This window comes from Oncorhynchus nerka, linkage group LG4 (genome assembly GCF_034236695.1).
Source record: "Oncorhynchus nerka isolate Pitt River linkage group LG4, Oner_Uvic_2.0, whole genome shotgun sequence".
In the NCBI taxonomy this organism is placed as follows: Eukaryota; Metazoa; Chordata; class Actinopteri; order Salmoniformes; family Salmonidae; genus Oncorhynchus; species Oncorhynchus nerka.
This window is the reverse complement of record NC_088399.1, coordinates 43,266,764-43,283,548: the sequence shown is the minus strand read 5'-3', so window position 1 is coordinate 43,283,548 and position 16,785 is coordinate 43,266,764. Positions and strand designations below refer to the sequence as shown.

Sequence of the window (16,785 nt, the reverse complement as noted above, 5' to 3'; positions counted from 1 at the left end):
TCAACTGTTCTGCCTTACTATTATTCAACCATGCTGGTCATTTATGAACATTTGAACATCTTGGCCACGTTCTGTTATAATCTCCACCCGGCACAGCCAGAAGAGGACTGGCCACCCCACATATGCTCTCTCTAATTCTCTCTTTCTTTCTCTCTCTCGGAGGACCTGAGCCCTAGGACCGTGCCCCAGGACTACCTGACATGATGACTCCTTGCTGTCCCCAGTCCACCTGACTGTGCTGCTGCTCCAGTTTCAACTGTTCTGCCTTATTATTATTCGACCATGCTGGTCATTTATGAACATTTGAACATCTTGGTCATGTTCTGTTATAATCTCTACCCGGCACAGCCAGAAGAGGACTGGCCACCCCACATAGCCTGGTTCCTCTCTAGGTTTCTTCCTAGGTTTTGGCCTTTCTAGGGAGTTTTTCCTAGCCACCGTGCTTTTACACCTGCATTGTTTGCTGTTTGGGGTTTTAGGCTGGGTTTCTGTACAGCACTTTGAGATATCAGCTGATGTACAAAGGGCTATATAAATACATTTGATTTGATTTGATTAGATAGAATAAACATTTTAAAAACCCAAGGCTTAAACCTGCTAACACTGTCAGTCATCATAATCATCAGGTGGAAATGCAAAACTGACCTTGGATCATTAACTCTGGTACAACTGAATCTCTATTTCAGTGTAAAGAATCTCTTCAATAATAATTCCTGTTGACCTGACAAAGTGAGCTCTCACCTCTGATCATGCTGTGCCCTCTAAGTAGCCAGTTCAGATGCAGGAGGGGTTCACTGACACAGCTGATATAACCTAGAGGATATAGGGAGAAGAGAGAGAGGGATGAAGTGAAGGAGAGAGACTGTTGAGAAAATAAGGTAGTTAAAGAGAGTATTCAACAGGAATCTGTGTGTGGCCTTACCTGGTGCCCACACTAATTGGCTGCAGAGTACTTTATGCTGAAAAACATGGACGGACACACGAGGACGAACAATATAGCGTATTTCTAGAAATAATGAATTGTCTTACTATTCTCCATGGTTGGCCCTCTTGCCTATACTTTGAAGGTGGAAGGAGCCACAGTTATACACCTGAGCCTGCTTACTGCACAACGCAATCCATCAATCATACTGATACATGTGTGGGTTATAGGGTGTCTAATTGTTTAAACTTTTTTCAATATGGATGACTTAAAATAGCCTGTTCTGTTTTTGTACAGATATCACACCCTTACCATCACCTGAGAAGTAGAAATCAAAGAGAGAAACTGGGAATTGAATAACTGCAGTTGACATAGCGAAGTAAATGGAAGAATACTCTTATTGCAATGTGGATGGCTCTTAAAAGAGCCTTTGGTTGTGCAGTGTAGTCTATGGTGTTGCCAGGGAACAGAACCCTCTTCAAAGAAGTAGGAGGTGAAGATCTCCCGCACACGGAATGCCTCTCTTGCTGCGTTGTTGGACCCCATCCTTGAAACATCCTGCAGAGCAGCAGACTTCTCCTCTGGCACACGGTGGCGAGGTGCAGATCCCCTCCTGGTCCTCGAGTCCATCCTCATGAAGTTACGCAGGACACAGGTAGCCTTCACACACCTGAATTCCTCCAGGAGGCAGGCCCAGATGGCTGTGGTCACTCAACCTTGCAGTGCCCTACACGGTAACTGTAGGCAATCGTTTTGAAGGAATCTCCATTTACAAGATATCTGTAGGAATATGGAAGATAATGTCATTATTAGACTTTTACATCAACAGGTCATTGTGGATTACTAAAGTATAATATCCCTTACAACAAAGCATGAGAACATTGAAGTGATAGATGCATGGGCACACACATGTGCATGTGTAGCATGTGACAATAACAGGATCATAACAAGGTTTTAATCACAAATGAATACCACTCGAAGCTTAATGATGAGTTGATCATTTGAAGGCAAAAACAAAAATGTGCCCCTCTTTGAGTCCCCAGGACCAGGACTGAGAACCACTGCTCTTCATTGGGACCTCTTCATCCGTAGACAGGCTTTCAGAGTTCTCTTTATCTGAGGACAGAACAACTCACAAGAAACAGACTTCATTATACTGAAATTACATTGCACTGAATATTATGTTACTTTTACCTCCGTCCTCACTTCTAGGGACTGGAACTACACAAAAGAACGTGCCCTATCCAGAATAACCTACTCTCTCACTTTCAAAGTTGGGGCTGCTAAAAATGATCCTTTCACCCTCCTCCATGGCATTTGGAGTTTGTTTTTTACAGTGATAAATACATCAAGATAGCTAGCTAATATGAAGTTGGGTAACGTTAACTGGTGACATTTAATTCGCTTAACAGTATGTCTAGCTAGCCAACTAGCTAGCTCATTTGAGTTAGCCTGCACTGTAACAATTTTTATTTGTTTTACATTTTCGAAATGTATTTATCTTACTTACTTGAATAGGTTCTCCCAGCCATGTCGATAATTGGAAACGTTTGATAATTGTAAAAGTTTGTCACCAGAGCGTTTTAGACCATATTACTATTGAACTATTTACCCATTTAATAACCAGACCTTCATACAAATTTGCTATGCTGAATTCTTGACGCACAATCGAACGTGCTTCTATATGCTGCCAGAAAAAAAGCCGGTGTGAAATAGCTAGTTAAAATTAGTTGGGTGAGCGCTAGCGTTTCAATCGGTGACGTCACTCGCTCTGAGACTAGAAGCAGTTGCTCCCCTTGCACTGCAAGGGGTAACGGTGCTTCGAGGGAAACTGTTGTTGATGTGTGCAGAAGGTCCCTGGTTTGGGCGAAGAGAAGGACAGAAGCAACACTTACTGTTACATAATTACTCATCCTGTATCTATCAAAACATTTCCACTGTCATCTAAATATTTCACATAAAGCAACATATCAAGTCATCAGAGAGAAGTGCATTTAAATAAATACAGGTACAGCAGTTCATTATTTCTGCTTGATAAGCCACTTTTATTTCCAGCAGTGCAATCATGGCCCAGTCAAAATCTTAATTGGTGGTCTTAGCTGTGTTAGTGCTGGAACAAAAATATGAATTGAGTGGAGCTGAAGGAAATAGGGCTGCCCAGAAGCTCTACTCCTGGAGAGGAGAGCTGTCTTCTATGTGACACTGGAACTTGTAACCCCGGGAATCAGTCTCAAAGGGCACATAAGACATGGTGTTGTGTAGTTCAGGGTTAGGACAGGAGAAAGAGTTCATATCCGGCTCATATCCCACAGACTGTCCCATATCTAAACTAGCCTGTACTTCTAGGATGTATGAGGGGTTCTGAATTATTGTGCCTGAGAGTTGAGAGAATGGGGTAGCCATCGTGTGAGGAGAGAAGGTAAAGTGTCCTGAAGTGGTCTTGGTGAGGAGCTGGTTGTAGTATCCATGCAGAGCTGGGACATCGGAGTTTGTGTTGGTTAAGGCACCCTTTCCAGCATTGTTATCTAGTACAGCTTCTCCAGACTGCTCTCGGTTAAACACTATATCAATCTCACTGGGTTGACATGGATCCACATACAGTATTTGGCGGCCATTGCTCTCCTGGAAAACAAGAAAAATGTTCATATCAGGATATACTCTACCTGCAGCAAGTACTGCTTTCTAGTCTAGAGTGCTTATATGCAAAAACAAGATGGAGTGGGACCGAGGACCTACCAGTGGTGCCAACCATTCCTCCTTCCATACTGGCTGTGGAATTTTAGGATACAGGTTCTCTTTCACACTGTTGACATGAAGAAAATAAATGGTTGATAAAATAGTAATATGGACAGGTCCTGGAAAAAAATAACAGCCAGTGGGATGAGCACTGTCTTTGTAACAGCATTTTATGACAAACATATCATAAATATTTTCAAGAGCAGTTTGTAACATTGCAAAAATCTGAAACTGTTTGTCCAAAAATTATGCAGAAAAGCTAATCCATGCTTTCGTCACTTCAAGATTAGACTGCTGTGAGACCAGGCTGTACTGAAATGCTCTACTCTCCGGCTACACTTCTGGTCATCTATGAACATTTGAACATCTTGAAGAACAATCTTGCCTAAATGGCCATGTACTCTTACAATCTCTACCCGGCACAGCCAGAAGAGGACTGGCCACCCCTCAGTCTGGTTCCTCTCTAGGTTTCTTTCTAGGGTCCTTCCTTTCTAGGGAGTTTTTCCTAGCCACCGTGCTTCAATATCTGCATTGCTTCCTCTTTGGGGTTTTAGTCTGAGTATTTGTATACTAACTTTGTGACAACTGCTGATGTAAAAAGGGCTTTGGGTCGTTCCACCTTAAAAAGCACATCTCAGATTGTTCTGAAATCGTTTGTTGTTAGAGACAGACAAGATTAGTATTCCTGCAACATTGTTTTGTAAAAATATAATTTGATCTCTGAAAAATTGAGCTAATTGATTGCATACAAATTGCCCATTTTAATTGATAGGATTCATATATTATTCAATATAGTACCTAACATCATATTTAGACCAAATGTCTTTCTAACAATGAGACCGACATGAGGAATCCAAAGGAACGGTCAAAAGTCACCTACAGACACCCTACACCAATCCCAAACCAACAGGTATATATTATCAGTTCTCTGTGTCTGACTAGTTGTATGGAGCTGCAGCTCTGAGTGTTTCTTCATCCTATGTAATGTATTCTCAGTGAATTTGGTATTGTTTTTTCCCCCTGTTCAGAGAAATTAGTCATTGAAGCTGTTAGGTTTCTGTCCCATCCTATATTCTCATATTACTGGTTTCTGACCACTAGATGCTGCTGTTCCTATTATTAGGTGAAACAGTTAGAAGATCCCCCCTGAATGTTAAAGGGAGTTCACCCAAATTACAAAATGATATTGGTTTCCTTACCCTGTAAGCAGTCTATTGGCAAATGTTGACAGCAACCCATGCTTTGTTTTTTTTGGCCAATGTTTCATATGTTAACTTTTGGCATTTGTGACACACATCCAATGCAAGTAAATGGTACCTATATTAGCATTTTCACACTTCAAATCATCCTAAAGTATCTAAAAATGTATTGTGTAACTCAATGATGTTACTTATAGATGGGGGGGAGGGGGTTGGTTGGTTCTTAAAAATATATATATATTTTTTAAATCACCTAATAGCAGGAATAGCACCCTCTTACTAGTCAGAACCCGGTAATATCAGAATACATGATGGGACAGAAACCTAACAACTTCCATGACTAATTTCTCTGAACAGCGGGAAAAAAAACATTACCAAATTTACTGAGAATATATTACATAGGATGAAGAAACAACACTCAGAGCTGCAACTCCATACAACTAGTCAGACATAGTGAACTGATACTGTATACTCGTTGGGTTGGGATGGGCTGGTGTGGGATTGGTGTGGGATGTGCAGCGTCCATAGGTGGCGTTTGACCATTCATTGTTAGAAAAAAAAGTTTGGTCCAAATCAGATGTTAGGTTCTATATTTATTAAATATTTTTTGAATCCTATAAATTAAAATGTATGTGAAGTGCAATCAGTTAAGCTTTATTTCTCAGATATGTAATTATATTTGAACAAAATAATGTTGCACAAATGCAAATCTTATCTGTTTCTAACTACAGAAACAATTACCGAACAATCTGAAATGGTGGGTGTCTTGGCTTTCTGAAAAGACATGGAACAACCCACTTTATAAAATACATTTGATTGATTGATTGGTTGACATGACAGTAAACATGTTCCTACCATTTCCAGTTTCTGTAGCATAAGATGGTGACCAGAGCGAGGAGACAGGCAGCTGAACCCAGGGAAATGATCATCACTGTGATCAACTGATCAGCTGTGGAATGAAGTCAGAAAGTTACAGCTTTTTACAAAGCAGCAGCAATAAAAATAACCAACTGAATAGGTCAGGACATACTCTGGGGGTTCATCTGGAGGAAGACTGGTGAAGAGTCTCCGCCCTCCCCTACTGATGTGAGGGCCTTCACTGTGAATCTGTAGGAGCTGACGGGTATACCTGTCAGATTCTTGGCCCCAGGCTCATCTGGCCATCATAGCAGGCAATGATCCAAAAAGAAGAAAGGGGGAAAAAAAGAAAGCAGCAAGATATGATTACATTTAATCAATTTGTCTCCGAATACTGTAAATCTTCTCTGGGCATGTTTTCCATACCTGTAGTGACATTGCAAATTCTCATGCTGGAAGTATCAAAGTAGTATATGATGTAACCATGAATGAACGCCGTCTGTTTCTCCGGGGGAATACCAGTCCAGGAGATCAGAACCGTGTCCGAACCATGCTGTTCTGCAGCCAACCTCTGAATCGGTCCTTTTGGAACTATGTAGCAAAGATAGAGATGGATGGTCAAATACTATAGCAAGAGGAAAGAGAATGAAGAATTCTGGATTTATAAGTCAGAAGAGTGGATACTTACGGCACTCTTTTACATAGCCCTCCCTTCTCTCCCATAGCTCTGGAGCCCCTGGAGTACAGGCAAAGATGGAGAGTGTGTACCTCACCCCCTCTTCAAAGCTAGCTGGGTGTGAGAAACCGCAACAAGGGCATGAAGGTATACATATTCTTCACAAACCAAACTCCAAAGGTATTACAATAACTATTAAAAAGCATTTACCTTGTGACATGGCGTTTGAGCAATTTCAGCCTGACCTGGTTTCAAATACTATTTCAAATATCTCAATTACTTTCACATACATTTTGAAGTATTCAGATATTTTTTATTATAAAAGACAAGTAGTTGAATATTGGAAGGTATCTGGAAATACACAAATATACTGACAAAAAAAAACACTCCCATGCATTTAACCCAGGTATTAGAAAATAGTTTTTAAAATAATTACTCAAACATTTTCAAATAGTAGGCTATTTAATGGACATAATTTCGAAATACTTTCAAATACTGCCAATAGAAGTAGTGGATTCGGGAGACATTATTTAAAAAATACTCAACTACACAGGAAATAAGTATTTAAATAACAACAAAAAATCTAATACATGTGTTTGAACCTAGATCTCATTTCAACATCCCTTTACTGAGATGGCATCTTACCTGATTGGATTCTGGCCCTGGTTATACCAGCTGGTACCTTCACCCACTCCACTCTGCATTTTTTATGTGTGGGACACCAGTCCACCACGTAGCCACAGCTAGAATTGGGGCTAGCGGACCAGGATAGGTTAAACCCACCATCACTGCCAACAATTTTCATGGAGCTTTTACTTCTGTGAGGAAGTCTAGGAATAATGATGATCGAGGGAAGGGAGCTGCCAGCAGAGTTTTTGGCTGTAACTGTGACCCTATGCCCCTCATCAGTGGATCGATCACTGATGAGAAAGTCATTCTGAGGTGGATGGAGAATTGTCTCCTGCCTTCCCCAGGTCACCTCATAGTCCTTGATCTGCCCATGACTCTGATTAACTGTAAGGGGCTAAAGAGAAAGGGATGAATATCATAATCTATTTGATATAATTCATAGTGGGCTCCAAAATTACTGGCACCCCTGACTAGCAATGCACAAACAATACTTTAAAAAAATATAAACAATATAATTATAGAGAAACTCAAAATACCAACATGTGAGAAATACTGTACTTTATTAATGTTTCAATGGAACCAACCAAAATCATTCAATTATTTAATACAAAATAAATGTAACCAAAATCAAGGTTTCATAATTATTGGCACTCCTCATTTAGTACTTAGTGCAACCACCTCTGGCAAGGATAACAGCATGGAGTCTTTCCTTTAATGTTTGACAAGGTTAAGGAACATATTTGGAGGGATTTCAGACCATTCCTCTATGCAGATCCTTTCAAAATCCTTCACATTCTTGGGTTTGCGCTTATCAACTGCCCTCCTCCACTCAGCCCACAGGTTTTCCATTGGATTGAGGTCCGGCGACTGATTTTGTTGTCACAGAAACATTTCTGTGTGGATCTTGAGGTATGTTTCGGGTCATTGTCTTGTTGGAAAATCCACTTACGGCCAAGTCCCAGCCTTCTGGCAGAGGCAACCAGATTGTCAGCCAAAATTGCCTGATACTTAGTAGAATTCATTATGCCATCAATCTTAACCAGTGCCCCTGGACCTCTGGAATTAAAACAGCCACAAAACATCACTGACCCCCCTCCATATTTCACCGTGGGTATGAGGTGCCTCTCCTTGTATGCATCTCTGTTTTGACGCCAAACATGCCGATGCTGTATATGACCAAAACGTTCAATTTTGGTCTAATCTGACCAGAGCACCTTCTTCCAGTCATAATTTAAATGACGTTTGGCAAACTCCAAGCGGTTGCGTCTGTGTCTTGGGGTCAGAAAGGGCTTTCTTCTGGCAACCCTTCCAAAGAGCCTGTGAGGTGGCGTCTGATGGTGCTTTTTGAAACCTGGTGACCTCAAGACGCCACCAAGGCCTGCAATTCTTTCACAGTGATTCTTGGGGATTTTGTTGTTTCTCTCACTATCCTCCTCCCTCTCCTGGGGGGCAAAATGTATTTGCGTCCTCTACCCGTGAGGTTTTCAATTGTTCCATATCTTCTGAGTTTTCTAATAATTGCCCTGACAGTGCTCAGTGGTATATTCAATCGTTTGTGGATCTTCTTGTAGCCATTACCAGATTTATGAAGGTCTATGACCATAGGTCTCTTTTGAACTGCTAGTTCTTTTGTTTTCTTCATGTTGTTGGATGACAGCGTTATATTGCATGTGTGTTACCTCTTTTTTTATACCCTAGTGAAACAGGAAGTGATGTAATGGCTCAATATAGTTCCTTAACTTAGATAAACTTAAATAAGTGGAATTTAATGAGTGGTTTCATTTTGGTAGATGTTATTTACAATTATCTTTAAGGATGCCATTAATTGTGAAACCTTGATTTGGAGGACATTGATTTTTAACTAAATTAATACATTATTTTGGTTGGTTCCATTGAAACATTAATAAAGTACAGTATTTCTCACATTGAGTTTCTCTATAATTATATTGTTTATATTTGTTTAAGCATTGTTTGTCAAGTGTGCCAGTAATTTTGGAGCCCACTGTTTCTATTAAAGTCTTGATTATCAGCCCAGTCCCCTAATGTGCTATACTTAAGCAATAAGGCCCGAGGGGGTGTGGTATATGGCTAATATACCACGACTAAGGGCTGTTCTTAGGCACAATGCAAAGCGGAATGTCTGGATACAGCCTTTAGCCGTGGTATATTGGCCATATACCACAAACCCCAAGGTGCCTTATTGCTATTATAAACTGATAACCAACGTAAAAAATAAATGTTTTGTTATACCCGTGGCTGTCAGCCAGTCAGCATTCAGGCCATAAACCACCCAGTTTATAATGTAGTATGACCAATAGCACATAATGTATACTATATAGTGTACACAATCTTCAAAACTTACTTTCCATAGTATCATGGTTTGGTTCCCTTCAATCTGCATCCATACATCTAACATTTCAGGAACTGGGGACAAAAAGAAGACACATGATGACATAACAATTGTGAACTTTATGTAATCAAATACAATCCACACTGTCTTCCTTTTTACCCGTATTTAAAAATGTGTGTCCATGTAGCTGCATAAGGATTGGATACTCACTGTCCTCCTCGGTTTTGAAGGTGCTACCTTCGCTCCAGTCGCCCCATTTCCAGAAGTGCTGTTTCAATCCACAACACACCTGCACTGTGTATGTCTGGGCAGGTGCTAGGCCATGTAAAACTACTGACCTAAGACCTATGCCAGAAAAGTTCCTCTGTGAATAGAGTGTAAATGGGCATAGCATTAGTATTACCTAGTTAATAACTCTATTGTCCATTGTATTGTAGGTGTCCTACTGTAACTTACCACGTCTATGTGCCCACTATGGTTCAGCTGTACTTGGCAAACCATTAATAGTATATGGTACTGCGGTCTTTCCCACTGCCACTGAACACTGGCATTCACACCTGAAGCCACCACTTCCACGGGAGCTAGTAAACGCACTGGAAGGTAGAACCTCAACATTCAATGGCCTTGTAAATCAATATACTAAGAGTAAGGAATAGATTCATATGCAGTGTGTGAGGAGCTGCTATCACACTACTGTACCTCTTTTCTTCAGGTCTGCTGTGTCTCTGAGCTCCAGTGTGCCGAGCGGGTTTCTGGCAGTCAATGTCCAATTCCTCTCCCCCTGATCCACTCGTACTGTTTGGTAGCAGTTTGAGACTGTTCTGTTTGGACAAGCTCTGAAGAATACATGGACAGAGAATGTCACCTCCAGTGATTATTACACAATAATACTAACAATATCATGGCCTGGGTAGTACTCTAGCCTGATAAAGACAGCTTGCTGTTGAACTGTTGGTGAATAAATTATTGCATTGGAGCTACTAGAGTGTGTGGCTTTTGCTTTTTGTTATAGTACTGTACCTTCCATTCAGGTCATAACGAGTCATCCTCTGTTTAGTCAGGTTGGTGGCCCTCCCTGTGTCCCAGTGACACTCCACTGACTCCAGGTCCCGGGTCTCACACACAAGGTTCCTGTCCCCAGGGGGGTCTGGGGGGGGGATTATAGGATCTATATGTTTGAACACATCCCATATCCATTATGATTACATTCAAATGATGCTGTAAACTGTAGAGTATGGCAAGGAACTACAGAGTTGTTTAGCTGCTTAGATTGGTAAGAGGGAGGCTTACACGAAGTTTATACTTACATCCCACGTAAACACAGGTGCCATACAGAGGTGAATTACAATAGACATTGATGCAACTGGGCGGAGAGGGAGACTGCATATGCACCACCATGGCATAACTCTGGTCAATGATGTGGGTGGTGTTCATTAGAATGTTGTTGTATTTCATGTATTCAAGTCTCTGCCCTGGCCCAAGAATACAGCAGAAAGTAAAGTTGCTATCGACTTGAACCACTCTGCTTTTTGGGAAAACCTGTGGATGTGATGAGGCCCTCCCTGCAGAAAAAAAAAAAAGGTTACGGATGTGAAGGAACAACATTGTTTGTGTGTACTGTGTGTGTGTGTGTGTGTGTGTGTGTGCGTGTATACATGCCTGAGTGTGATTATGGGTTAATTGAAATAAAAAACACCAACCAGTGATGGTCAGTAGGGGGCTCCATTGACTGGAGTAGTTCTGGTATCGGGAGCGGAGCCTGACTGAGTGGGAGGTGCACTCTAGGGGTAAAGCCGAGGTCCAACTCCAGTGGTATTTCCTGCTGGCGAGGGCTTGTCTCACATCCACAGCTTCCTGAGGACATCAACACCCACAACCAGCCACTCATACTTCTATATAGTAACCTTGGAATTGTGTCCGGTGGTAATAAGGTCCATAGTAGTAATGTGCGTAATTGATTTGGCAAACACTCACACTGTGTACTTCAGTCATATTGACTGTTAAGAGAACCTCCACATCATAAATCAGTTTGTCCGGTACTCTGGAGGAAGAAGGGTCATCTTCCCATGTTACAGATATCCTCTGGCCTTTTAGGTCATAATTCACACTCACATTCTGAGGTCCAGAAAGCAGGACACCTGGAGCTACATAGGTATAGCCTGTTACAGTATGCATGATGACAATGCAATTCAACATCACATACTGTACAGTTCTCTATCAGTCAAAACATATTGATAAAATTATAACGTTTTGGACTTACCATCTTGACCATTTTGTTCTTGGAGGCTTGAGAGGAACAGTGAAGCCCATAGCAGGAAAACCAACATGTTACTCCCATAAAATATGCTGTGGTGAGGTGTTGGTCTATAGTCAGCCTCAGTAGTTTCTGGTGGGGATAGTTGTTGGGTTTGCCCATAGACTGGTTGGTTGTTTAGCAACAAAACCAAAGCGTGTGCAACTATGGGGCAAAACAGACGGGGTTGGCTTAGATTTTTGACAACAAGTAAACTGTTCGTCTCCAATGTTTATTGAAAACATAATTACAATTGCACAATGAGCACTTATTTGTTAATTATTTATGTATTATTTATTTTTTTACACTGAGCACTTGTCTCAAATACATCCTTAGTTGTTGGTTAGCTAGCTAGCAATAATGGAATTGACATTCAATCAGTCAAAACAAGACATGGTATCAAGAACAAGCTGAAACTAGCTAAAAAGAGTCACTTACAATTCCCCACATGGTTGTTGGTAGCTATCTGGCCACCCAGAATCACAACTCACAGACTGTCCTGCCCCACTGAAGAGTGCGCTTCGTTTTCGTAACGTTGTCAGCTAACCCACTATACCATGAGTTTGTATCCTCAGAAAACAAATATTAAAGTGAGGTTCATTTAGGCTGGCCAACGTGCTGTACTACAAAGATACAGCTTGGCAAAGCGTTGAGAACTGGGGGAGTTGTTAGGGGGAGGTCTTTCTTGTAAAAGCAATGTTGAAAAAAATATACGTTTGGCACATTGACGTTTTTCTTGCTAAGTCGTTTAGTGAAAACATGATTACAATACAGGAAATCCTATCTATCATGAAAGTCATAGGATCAGACTGCTTTTTAGACATAAAGAAAAGGTTGAGAAAGCGAAACCCCTCTCTCATCGGCTGACAGATTGCTATAACACATTGTGATTAGCCGATACGTAAATTACTTAACCGAGGTAAAAACAGTTTCAAGTTGGATATTCGCGCATTCAAACCACTTGAGCCACCGACTCCAAATAAGTGTCATGATTTTGGAAAAATTGCGCACAACATTGCACAGGTCTTATATTCCCGATTTGGACATTAATTCGCTTTCCAAAGCTAATAAACATGTGGAAATGTGAGCAGCATTTTGTATTCCTAGTTTAATTCGGTAGGGAGCGTAAACAAAGAACAACGTTCTTTTACATTCGAATTTCAATAGCTCCTTGGTCATGTGACCTACTGACTTCAAACAAAGCGTAACACGTTATAAATAATATCAAATATCAATGCAATATGACAAATTAGCCATCCATTGTGTTATATCATAAATTGTCTTACATGTTACTAACCAAGTCAGTCTTTGGGCCACATCCAGGTTCTTTATCAGTGGCACACATGAAGCAGTTGTTGGCTTTGTTGAACTCTGAAATCATAGGCATGAACTGAACATATGGTTGTCCCACACAACTACATAAAAACAAAGAATTTACTTTGAATGAAATGTCATTACATACCAGACATTTTTAGTATATCCTCAGCCATTTCTTTTTGCAGTTGCTCCATGTGTTTTTGTGAAGGTTCTATGTCAATTTGGGAGGGGATGTTGGGGAAATTCTGTGCAACTTCCTTGGCCAACTACACTAAAAAATAAGATTGAGTTTTTGACCTAATTGTCACATAACAGCTAACCCTTCATTATTGAAAATATAACTGTCAAACCTGCATTACAAAGACCCCACAGCTGAAGGTGTCCTGCTGCATGGTGTGAGTTATTTCCCCTCCTTTCCACTTTCCACCCAGTCGTCTTTCCATGGCAGGATCTTCTCATTTTGAAGTATTCTGTTTTTTATGTAAACATAATGGAATTCTGATTAGTTATAGGCAAATTAATACACAGGACAACATTGTATGCTGTTTTCTTTCTCACTATAATCTAGTAGAGGTAATTTCCTTTATGCCCCATTGTACACACAGCCTAAATTATAGGCACTGAACCATTTACAGGACAATAATAAAAGTAGCATATAAGATCCAACCCTATCACAGAGTGAATAAATGTAGAGAGTTTTTAGATTTTAAGAAAAAAATATGAAGTGACAGTTTCATCAGTACGTGCTTAAAGAAAGTCATATCACATAGATCACAGATGACAGTGCCCACCAAATATATGACAATAGAGAATGAACTGTAAGCACCAAAGTGTGTTGAAGTGTGTTTGTCAAAATAATATCTGAAAATATATTTGCAATAGCAATTTATGATATATGCAGTTGAGGAATATTCCATGTACCAACACTACATGTAGGACGGACATTCCCACATACAGTATACACATACACAGAGGCATTTTTCAGCTATGATTTTACCACTCAGAATCCAGAATGGATATGACAATGGGACCAGCACAGGACATAATACACCCTTACAACAATCTACGTCTTGATCTTCTTGACTTCTTATCTGGTAAACTGCTACTGGGGGTCAAGAAAAGAGCCCCAATTAGGGGTTAGTGTACTCCAGTAAAAAAGGGCTGGTTTAGATTAAAAAATATTGCCCTGTGTCCCCGTTCATAGAGGCATGAGAGACTAGTCAGTGGTAGAATTGAGTTGTCACTTTATTGGCCCAAACACCCAAAGACCCACAAGATTGAGGTTACTCATGGATAGTAATTAGTATTATTTATTTATTTTTGCTTGCATTGATGCAGTGTGTCTTCTAACTGGCGAAGAATAGGATCCAAAGTATCAGGTAGTATTTGTTTCCATATATGAGGATGTCTCTCCTCATACCTCTGGCACTTTAGTCAGACTGCCAGACTGTGTAAAAACTTTATGATGGCCCATTGAGTTCCCATTGACTAAGCACCACAGAGCCTATCAATAGAGAATACACAGGTCACCTGCAGCAGGTCAAGCAAGTTCATTTAACATCTACTGATTTAGAACCAGTTACCACAAGTCAGCACAAAGACAACAGGAGTACTGCCTCCACAATTCCAGCACCATTTCAACTTAAACATTTAAACAGCATCAAATCAACAATACATTAAAAACAAACTTAGATACCAATAACAATTTAGTTCCATCAATGTTGCTACATATCATGTGACTGTCCATGGTACTGACTTCTGTGTAAAACTGACTCTCCCTACTTGTAGACTAGTTGAAAGCCAATGCTATCCTTCTCTCATGTTTGCAGAACAGTCTATGGCTCTGTCATACAGTACACTTTAAGTTTCTGTTGTAATAGGCTAGTTGCAAGCATTTTAGCGAGGTAGCCGAAGTTCCTCGCATGGGCTACAATGAACTAGTTAATGTGAGCCTACTAGGTTACATATGGAACTTTAATCATCTCAGGTCAGTGGCACAACATATGCATTTATGGTTCAGATCAGAATTGACGTCATCACAGGCCTGTACAGAGAATTAAGGCCAAATCTCCATCCATTGCTTAGGAAAGAGGTTGATTTAGCAAGCTAGCTACTGCAGGACATCAACATAAGTTGACCAGAATCAGACATTTATTTCAGAAAATGACATTTTGCTGCACCAGGACAACCCACAGTTGAGCTCAGCACATTGCTGATTGGCAAAAACAAATTATGAAGGGAGGCCAAATTCTTGCTGACATCAATCATATCCTATGGCGGTAAAATGTTATAGTCTTTTGGTTGAAGAAGCGTCAGATACATGGGCTACACATACTGAGACAGAGGGGCACTGTTTCCTCGCTCAATGATTTCTCCAGTGAGGTTCAGCCACTTGCGAATTGATGGACAATTATGAACACAGATGAAATGTTATCTTTTTTTGTTGGTCCAATAATTGAGGACGCCTGGCTTCCGCTGGCATCCATAAATACACACCACTGCTTAGGATTTTTACATGTAAGCTATATTTCTTCAATGTTTATAGAAAACAAATACATTGACCACTTTTCTCTCAAATAGATCATTACAGTTGGTTAGCTAGTGAATTTGAGCAATATTATCATTGACATGAAATCAGTCAAAACACTGTTGTGGGGAAAAAGTAACCAATTGTCTTGAGTAAAAGTATAGATTTATTTATGTGAAAGTCATCCAGTAAAATACTACTTGAATGAAAGTATTTGGTTTTATAAATATACTTAGGTATCAAAAATGTAAATCACTTAAAATGAATTAGATTAAGCAAACAGACAGCACCATTGTCTTGTTTTAAAAATGTATGGATATCCAGGGGCCCATTCCAACACTCAGATTATTTCCAAAAGATGCATTTATGTTTAGTGAGTCCGCCAGGCCAGAGGCATTAGGGATGACTGTGTGTGCACTGTACAATATTTAGTTGAGGTTTAGGGTTAGTGAAGGATTTTTTTCCCAAATACAATGCTTTCAGTTTTAGAGCTGCAGTTTGTCCTAAATACTTGTAAGTGTTGCAGGGATTTAATTCGCTGTAGTAGCTGATGTGTATAGTGTTAAATCATCCACATACATACATACACACTGGCTTTACTCAAAGCCAAGGCATGTCATTAGCAAAGTTTGAAAAAGGGGCCTAGAATTCCTGATTCTACCTGGATTGTTGGAGAGGCTTCCATTAAATCGAGCAGGGGGGTGCAATGCCGCATATGTTTTTCCATCAGCAGACTATGATACTGTCACACCCTGATCTGTTTCACCTGTCTTTGTGCTTGTCTCCACCCCTTCCAGGTGTTGCACATCTGGCCCCATTATCCCCTGTTTATCCCCATTATACCTGTTTTCTGTCTGTTGCCAGTTCGTCTTGTCTTACCAGCGTGCCTTCCCGTGTTCCTGTTAAGTTCTGTTTCCGAGTTTTTCCCGGTTCTGACCATCCTGCCTGCCCTGACCCCGAGCCTGCCTGCCGTCATGTACCTGCCTGACTCTGACCTAATTACAAACCTGAGCCTGCCTGCTGTCCTGTACCTGCATGATAGATCATGTCAAAAGCTGCATTGAATTCAAACAAAAGTCTACTATAGTGCCTTGTTGCAAACAGGATGCATGTTATTTATTAGGTTAGTATTGTGGAGTAACTACAATGTTGTGCCATCCTCAGTTTTCTCTTATCACAGCCATTAAACTCAAACTGTTTTTAAAGTCACCATTGGCCACATGGTGAAATCCCTCAGCGGTTTCCTTCCTCTTCGGCAACTAAGTTAGGAAGGACAC

At 40.5% G+C, this 16,785-nt stretch overlaps 1 protein-coding gene across 5 annotated transcripts; it reads right to left on the bottom strand.

Annotated features, from left to right (window-relative positions):
• Positions 1-2,939: 2,939 nt before the first annotated feature.
• LOC115125663 (leukemia inhibitory factor receptor-like) lies at positions 2,940-13,188 on the bottom strand. Of its 5 annotated transcripts, XM_029655203.2 has the most exons (18): positions 13,127-13,188; positions 12,962-13,035; positions 11,632-11,829; positions 11,346-11,530; positions 11,072-11,225; positions 10,679-10,933; positions 10,392-10,539; positions 10,071-10,207; positions 9,828-9,964; positions 9,582-9,735; positions 9,384-9,445; positions 7,037-7,415; positions 6,404-6,505; positions 6,142-6,306; positions 5,888-6,013; positions 5,713-5,806; positions 3,659-3,725; positions 2,940-3,544 (listed from the first exon to the last, which is right to left on the bottom strand). In XM_029655203.2, exons 3-18 carry the CDS (start codon positions 11,696-11,698, stop codon positions 3,089-3,091), a joined length of 2,688 nt encoding a protein of 895 aa, XP_029511063.1. In that variant the 5' UTR covers positions 11,699-11,829; positions 12,962-13,035; positions 13,127-13,188; the 3' UTR covers positions 2,940-3,088. The 5 variants fall into 5 exon arrangements, with proteins under 5 accessions (XP_029511063.1, XP_029511056.1, XP_029511078.1 ...); XM_029655196.2 differs by lacking the exons at positions 12,962-13,035; positions 13,127-13,188 and adding an exon at positions 12,103-12,333; XM_029655218.2 differs by lacking the exons at positions 12,962-13,035; positions 13,127-13,188 and adding an exon at positions 12,103-12,332 and having other exon boundaries at positions 10,392-10,518.
• Positions 13,189-16,785: the final 3,597 nt, after the last annotated feature.

Coding starts and splice junctions, on each gene's coding strand:
- LOC115125663 (XM_029655203.2), bottom strand. CDS start 11,698: ATGTTGGTTTTCCTGCTATGGGCTTCACTGTTCCTCTCAAGCCTCCAA. Junction 9,965..10,070: donor AGCAGACCTGAAGAAAAGAG/GTACAGTAGTGT, acceptor TCTACCTTCCAG/TGCGTTTACTAGCTCCCGTG. Junction 6,014..6,141: donor AATTTGCAATGTCACTACAG/GTATGGAAAACA, acceptor TATGATGGCCAG/ATGAGCCTGGGGCCAAGAAT.